The 8,209-nt window shown below is 46.0% G+C and overlaps 1 protein-coding gene across 1 annotated transcript; it reads left to right on the forward strand.

The window, feature by feature from the left end:
• The first annotated feature begins 4,478 nt into the window (after positions 1-4,478).
• LOC135706922 (uncharacterized) lies at positions 4,479-6,317 on the forward strand. The gene has a single exon (XM_065228605.1). The coding sequence runs from the start codon at positions 4,479-4,481 to the stop codon at positions 6,315-6,317; it is 1,839 nt and encodes a 612-aa protein (XP_065084677.1).
• The last annotated feature ends 1,892 nt before the right edge of the window (positions 6,318-8,209 follow it).

Raw genomic sequence — 8,209 nt, forward strand, 5'->3', positions numbered from 1 at the left:
CCAGGGCACACCACAAGGAGGCGAACTACTTCAAGCCCCATGCTCGTTGAGGTGTGAAGCCATACTTTCGTATTCCTCTGTTGTGGCAAAACTAAATGATAATTTTGTTCTTCTTCTTTTCGATTATTTGCCCAATTATAAAGCTCTCTTGCATTTTTTTATTGGATATTCACGTTCTTTGGTCAAACTTACTCTAGTAGCCATGCGTTTTATTGTACCTCCAATAGCGTCACAAGGACCTTTCCCATGTGATGTTGCAAAGAAATGCCATTCGGCTTCAATTCCATACTTTGATTTAAATTTGCAAAGGCTAGCAAAATTTTTCCGGTTCTTGTACTGTTACGCGACTCCATCGGACATAAAATAAATCTTGTTGATATTTTTACTTTGGTTAAGGCGTAAAAAACTTATCATTTTAGAAATAAATAAGTTAACAGCCACTGAGTCATGCCTTAACTCTTCAGAAATTATAATAAAACTTAAATGTTTAACTTGCATATTTTCTCTAAAATATATAACAAATGGATGAATGGTAGCTTGTTGGACATTCCAGTGATGAGACTGAACTTCATCCTTGCAAATTATTTCGTGTAGTTTTTAAAAAATTAGATTGCTGTGTTTTCATGAAATCATGTGGTATCAAACTTGTCAATTTCAAGCAGAAAAATGAAACAAACTCGTCTGCAGGCTTTACAATAGTTTCTAAATCACATCTATCCGTGGTAACCCACTGTTCAAATGAAAGCTGATCAATGCATTTTTCCTCTAATTGGCAGACTCTAATGCGGAAGAGTCTGGACAATCTTCACAACACCGTAGATAGCAATATGTTGTCTTGTTTTCACAAAGTAGGCTGTCTGTCACAACCCTGCGCTTGTGACGAACCGGTCTACCTACATCAATGTCAACACGACGATGTGCCCAACTATGGCCCTGGCTAACGGACTAACAGCCGTTCTGTCAGATGGTGATGACACGGCGTATGTATGTCAAAAAAAAAAAAAATTGTTGCTAAATTGTTTATTTCACCTAAATTTAGCTTAAAATTATATTTAAAGCAGTGCAGGCTGAGTGCTACTTAATTCTATAGATTAATCCTATTATATACACACACGAATAAGAGGTAAAAGTGAAGTACAACATAAATTCCTAACCTAATGTCCCGATAAATTTACAGCGATTAACTAAGCCTAGTAGTACGGATTGTTGATGCTAGTACGGACAAAAATCACAGAAGAACACTAAACGTAAGTGAATAACTTGATAATTTGCATTGCACTTGACTTTGTAAAATAGTTAAAACAAAAATGCTAGCCACCATGAAACATGTATATATATGCAATCTAAGGTAGAACCCCCAATATTGAACGTGGAAAAACTTAATCTAATATTGTTATTAATATTTTTCTTCAAAGGGATTTTATAACTCCCTCCCTCTCCAACATCACCACGAGAAATAAAGAGTTATAAAACTGGAATACAAAATCTTCTATTGTCTGATTGCTAGCGCGACAATTTATAAAATCCGTTTATACGATCGGGAGGCAAAGTCGGTAGTCAGTTGGTGAGTCAGTCGGTATGTCGAGAAAGGGTGACGGTCAGCAGCGGGGAACATCTCCTGCGAATAATCCACCCGCCGATGTCAGCTGCGAAATTTCCAAGATGCCGGATGATAGTCGGATGGTAGCGTGTGATGTATGTGGAAAGTGGTACCACTTCGCGTGTGTGAAAGTTGATGATGGTGTCCAGGACCGTGATTGGAGCTGCGAGAATTGCGCCGGAGCCGGAGCAGCAGTTCAAGTCCCAGCCGGAAATTCAACATCATCCACCACCGGAGGAGCTACAACAAAGGCAACAAAAACAAAGCTACATGAGCTTGGTCCAGACGACAGTCTTCAACGGCAGCTAGCGGCGATGCAGAAGAAGTTGAATAACCAGCTGAAGGAGTTCGAACGGGTCATGAAGGAGAAAGACGAGCACCGATACAGGGCTCTCAGAGAGCAACGGGAAAAATACGAACAGGAAATGGAGGATACCGAGCGACGTGTACGGGAACGGATGGAGGCTCGTCATCGAATAGTGGACGCGTTCGAAGAAGGACCAACAGCGAGCTCAACAGGCAATCCGGTTCCGCAAGTTCATGTGAACGGTACCGACCAAGCGGGAAATGTTCTGGTACAGGAGCTACAGTTGCTTGAGGAGAAGCAAGCGTTATAAAGGAGACATTTGGAGGAGAAAAGTTAGCTTCTTCAACGGTTTGGAGCGTTCGACGGAGGGGCAGCTCAAGGTGCATCCGGACTCAACCCTCAGGTGAACGCGTTTCATCCAACAAATCGGAGCAATCTGTTTGGTGTCTCTACACTTAACCAAAGCCAGGTTTCAGCGCGCCAAGCTGTTAGTAAGGAACTTCCGAGCTTCACAGGAAATCCTAAAGAGTGGCCCCTGTTCTTCGCAAGCTACGAGAACTCTACTCAAATCTGTGGATACAGCGACGAAGAAAATCTTCTACGTCTTCAACGATGCCTTAAAGGAAAAGCTTTGGAAGCGGTGCGTTGTCGACTGCTGCATCCTTCAAACTTGCCAGGTGTTATCGCTACACTGAGGACGCTGTTTGGAAGGCCCGAGATCATCGTGCACTCGCCCGTTAGCAAGATTCAGGAGATGCCATCACCGAAAGCAGAAAAGCTGAACACATTGATCGATTTCGGAGTTGCTGTTCAAAACTTCTGTGCCACTATCAAGGCATCGGGTCTCGACGAGTATCTGTGCAACGTAGCTTTACTGCAAGAGTTGACGGAAAGATTGCCGCCTGCTGTAAGGCTCAACTGGGCGTACCATCGGCAGACACTGGATAGAGTCACCTTGTCAGACTTTGGAGATTGGCTAGGAAAGTTGGTGGAAGCAGCCAGCGTAGTCACGATTCCAACCATCGGTGTCACGAAATCGGAGAGACGTGGCCGAAAAGAGGATAACTACCTCAACGTATACTCGGATAGCAACCCCACCGAAGAACTCGCCACGAAGACTCGTTCGGTACCAGTTCCGAAAGGTTGCGCTGTATGCCAGGAGGAATGCAGCGGTCCAGAGACGTATTGGAAATTCCTCAACATGGACATCGGAGCCCGTTGAACAGTTGTAAAGGAGCAGAAGTTGTGTCGAAAATGTCTGAGGAAGCATTTCGGCGCCTGTCACGTTAAAACACCATGCGGAATGAACGGTTGTGTGTTCATGCATAGCAAATTGTTGCATAGCGACAAACGGTACAACAAGCCCGCAGTTTCGCAACCGACGGCGCCTACGAGCGGAAATTCATCATCGCAGAGCTGTAACACTCATTCGAATACGGCTGAGCAGGTTCTGTTTCGATACGTGCCTGTGATCATCTACGGAAAAGGGAAGTCTGTGCAAACCTTCGCCTTTCTTGATGATGGGTCGTCGGCCACCTTTATGGAGCACAGTCTGACGAAAGAACTGGATCTCGAAGGAACATCGCATTCATTATGCCTTAACTGGACGGGAGGTCAACAAAGGTAGGAAAAGGAATCGGTGAAGCTAACGCTGAAGGTTTTCGGAACACACGATGCCAGCAAGGTCTACGAACTCCCAAAGGTTCACATGGTACGGAACCTTTCTCTGCCGAAGCAGTCGGTGTAAGTACAACAATTGGCAGCCAAATACAACTACCTGCAAGGATTGCCAGTGGAATCCTACGAAAGTGTGTCTCCAAGAATCCTGATAAGGATGGACAATTGCCGCCTCGGTCACGCGTTGAGAAGCACCAAAGGAAACGAGAACGGACCGGACACGACGAAGACCCGTCTCGGTTGGCTCGTGTGCGGACCGTGTTCAATGATATCTGGAGCAACAAATACAGGTTACAGCGGCTACCACAGTTTTCACATTTGCCCGTGTAGTACGGAAATGGATAAGGATCTGAATGGTGCTTTGAAGGAGTATTTCTCGATTGAGTCGCTGGGAATCTCTGAATCGTCCAAACCACTAATTTCGAAAGACGAAGAACGAGCGCTAAATATTTTATCCACCGAAACACGCCTGAAAGGGAACCGCTATGAGACAGGACTATTGTGGCGGTACGATCAAGTGAAGTTGCCGAACAATAAGGCAATGGCGCTGAAGCGGTTGGACTGTCTGCAGAAGCGGATGAAGCGACACCCCGAGCTGGGTGTGGCAGTGCGAATGAAGATGGCTGACTATGAAGAAAAGGGCTACATTCGGTGGCTTACGACGATCGGAGAAGCATTCGAATAACTGGTACTTGCCAATTTTCCCGGTAATAAACCCGAACAAGCCAGGGAAGATACGTATCGTGTTCGACGCGGCAGCGAGAGTTAACGGTGTCTCATTTCTCCTAACGGGATCAGATCAGTTGGTGTCGTTGCTTAGCGTTCTCTTCAAGTTCCGAGAATTCCGCGTCACAGTTGTGGGAGACATCCGAGAAATGTTTTTTTCAATTCAGGATGAAAAAGCAAGACCAACGAAGCCAGATGATTTTGTGGATCAGCGGAGATCCTGATGAAGAACCGGAGGTGTACGTCGAGCAAGTAATGACGTTAGGTGCAGCATGTTCGCCGTGTTGCGCGCACTACGTCAAGAACAAGAATGCGGACAGATTCGTGGAAGATTATCCAAGGGCAGTCGAGTGCATCAAACACGAACACTATGTCGATGACATGTTGACCAGCGTTGAGACTGAAGAGGAAGCGGTGAAATTTGCGAGCGAAGTCCGATCCATTCACTCACAGGGTGGCTTCGAAATACGTAACTGGTTGTCAAATTCATCAGCAGTCGTCAAGCGTCTACACGAAAACAGTACCACAGAGAAGGACATGAGCCTTTGTGCGTTCATGGCAACGGAAAAGGTGCTATGCATGTGGTTGGATACTGCCACCGATTCGTTTACGTTCCGATTGTCACCGAAGCACAATGTGGACTTGCTTTCCGGAACCAGGATGCCTACCAAACGCGAAGTCCTGCGTATATTGATGGCGATTTACGACCCTATGGGACTCATCTCCAACTTTCTCATCTACTTGAAGATCCTACTGCAGGAAATATGGCGAGCCGGATGCGGCTGGGATGATGAAATCGACGGGAAGCTAGGCGAAAGATGGATAACCTGGGTAGAAGCGTTGCCGAACGTCCAACAAGTGAGCGTACCTCGCTGTTACCGCAATGTGACAACTGCCGAGCCTACGAATACCGTAGAATTGCATATTTTCTGCGATGCGAGCGAAAACGGAATGGCTGCCGTGGCTTACTTCAGGTTCGAAGAAGAAGGAAACATGGAGTGCGCGCTGGTTGGCTCAAAAACAAAGGTGGCCCCTTTAAAATTCCTCTCGATCCCACGACTTGAATTACAAGCGGCCGTAATAGGCGCTCGTCTAGCTGAATGTATCACTAACTCACATCGTATGAAAATATCGCGGCGGGTTTTCTGGACCGACTCCCGTGATGTGATATGCTGGCTCCGTTCTGATCACCGACGCTACAGCCAATTTGTGGCATTCAGGATCAGCGAGTTACTAGATACAACACAAGTAAATGAGTGGAGATGGATTCCGACCAGAAAGAACGTAGCTGACAATGGGACGAAGTGGGCACGGTTACTGGACTTTCAGCCAAACAGTCGTTGGTTCCGTGGACCCGATTTTTTGTGGGAACCTGAAAGCGAATGGCCTGGCGATGGCGGAGATCAAGGCTCAACCACGGAAGAAATCCGTCTCAGCGTTCTCCGGCATACAATCACCGAACCTTTAGTATGTTTTCAACGCTTCTCCAAATGGAAACGGCTGCTGAGGACTGTTGCATACGTTCATCGCTTTGTGGTGAATCTTCATAAGCGTATCAATAGAACAGAAACAGAACTTGGCCCGCTAACGCAGAAGGAGTTGAATCGTGCCGAGAGCATCATCTATCGACACGTTCAACAGCAAGCATACCCGGACGAAATCCAACTGGTCTGCAGCAGTAATCCAGAGGCGCAGCCATGGGAGCGTACTTTGCCGAAGACTAGCCCGGTATATAAGCTCAGCCCATTCATCGACGAGCACGGTGTTCTACGGATGCGTGGACGTATCGATGCTTGCGAGTATGTAGATGAATCTACCAAGAATCCAATCCTTCTGCCCAGGCGCAACTACGTATCCGATCTAGTGCTCGCCGATTACCACGCTAGATACCGTCACCAGAATCACCACACTGCGCTGAACCAGATTCGACTAAAGTACAACATCCCCCGTCTTCGTACAGACTTCGAACGAGTTCGCAGAAACTGTCAGCGTTGCAAAATTTGGTAAGCGAGTCCCAGGCCTCCAGCAATGGGGAACCTCCCAGCTGCCCGGTTGGCACCATTCCAGCGACCGTTCTCTTACACCGGAGTCGACTATTTCGGGCCGATGCGAGTGCTAGTCGGCAGACGTACCGAGAAAAGATGGGGAGTACTTCTCACCTGCATGACAAGCAGAGGCGTGCACATTGAAATAGCACATTCGTTGACGACAGACTCGTGCATCCTAGCGCTACGCAATTTTGTTGCTAGAAGGGGTCCACCGCTCGAGATGATTAGCGATCGAGGAACGAACTTCATCGGAGCCTCGAGGGAGCTGCGCGAAGCTCTTAAACTCGTCGACGAGAAGAAACTGATGGTCGAGTTCGTCGGTCCTAACACAAAGTGGTCGTTCAACCCTCCGGCCGCTCCACATTTTGGTGGATGCTGGGAGCGCCTGATCCAGTCTGTCAAGAAGACCATGAAACGATTTCGACCCCCCGCGCTTGCTTTCGGATGAAATTCTGCGTTCCATGCTAATGGAAATCGAAATGATATTGAATACAAGACCGCTCACTGACATACCTCTAGATAATGACACTGACCTCCCCTTAACACCGAACCACTTTCTGTTGGGTTCTTCGAATGGGAGTAAGCCCCCGATCGTTTTCGACGACAATCCCACTGTGCTGAAGCAATCGTGGAAGATGGCCCAGGTATACGCCGACAGCTTCTGGAAGAAGTGGGTTAAAGAATACCTGCCTACTTTGACCCGCAAGACCAAATGGTTTCAACCCGTAAAACCCATCGAGGAAGGCGATCTGGTGTTGATCGTGGATGGCAACCTCCCGAGGAACTTCTGGCCACGAGGACGTGTGGTCGAGGCAGTCCAAGCTAAAGACGGACAGGTTCGACGCGTGACCGTGCAAACATCTAGTGGACTTCTGGCGAGACCAGTGACTAAGGTTGCGGTGTTACACGTCGGTTCCAATGGTGGTAAGCCACTTCGACAACAGTGGCGTACCGAGGGGGAGTGTCACAACCCTGCGCTTGTGATGAACCGGTCTACCTACATCAATGTCGACACGACGATGTGCCCAACTATGGTCCTGGCTAACGGACTAACAGCCGTTCTGTCAGATGGTGATGACGCGGCGTATGTATGTCAAAACAATAAAAAGCAATAGTCATTTTTCTAAAGTAATTTCTAAAGCGTGCTAGTGCGTAGGTAATACCCCGTTCACATTACAGCGTATATCACGTGATATACGCTGTCTTGCAATGAGCACTCATACATCTAGTTTTCACTGGAAATCCTATGTATGAGTGCTCATTACAAGACAGCCTATATTACGTGATATAGGCTGTAATGTGAACGGGGTATAAGATTGAGAAACAATCAAGGAAAAATTTGTTGCTAAATTGTTTATTTCACCTAAATTTAGCTTAAAATTATATTTAAAGCAGTGCAGGCTGAGTGCTACTTAATTCTATAAATTAATCCTATTATATACACACGAATAAGAGGTAAAAGTGAAGTACAACATTAATTCCTAACCTAATGTCCCGATAAATTTACAGCGATTAACTAAGCCTAGTAGTACGGATTGTTGATGCTAGTACGGACAAAAATCACAGAAGAACACTAAACGTAAGTGAATAACTTGATAATTTGCATTGCACTTGACTTTGTAAAATAGTTAAAACAAAAATGCTAGACACCATGAAACATATACACGCAGAAAAAAATATTTTAAGCGTAATAATATTTGACGTAAATTTAATAAGAATTTCATTTTGTTTTGGCTGCAAAATGAAATCATTATTATTTCAACAATCCAGTATCTTTGTTTTTAAAAACCCATGGATTGTTAAATCAAAAAGAAAATCTTTTCGAATTTACAAGAGCTTTTATGGTTTTGA

The sequence above is a fragment of the Ochlerotatus camptorhynchus genome, unplaced genomic scaffold, assembly GCF_037179485.1.
Source record: "Ochlerotatus camptorhynchus isolate MF236.1 unplaced genomic scaffold, CSIRO-AGI_Acam_v1.1 ptg000295l, whole genome shotgun sequence".
NCBI classification, from domain to species: domain Eukaryota; kingdom Metazoa; phylum Arthropoda; class Insecta; order Diptera; family Culicidae; genus Ochlerotatus; species Ochlerotatus camptorhynchus.

Excerpts from the sequence above, each read along its gene's own strand:
- LOC135706922 (XM_065228605.1), top strand. The coding sequence starts at position 4,479 with ATGAAAAAGCAAGACCAACGAAGCCAGATGATTTTGTGGATCAGCGGA.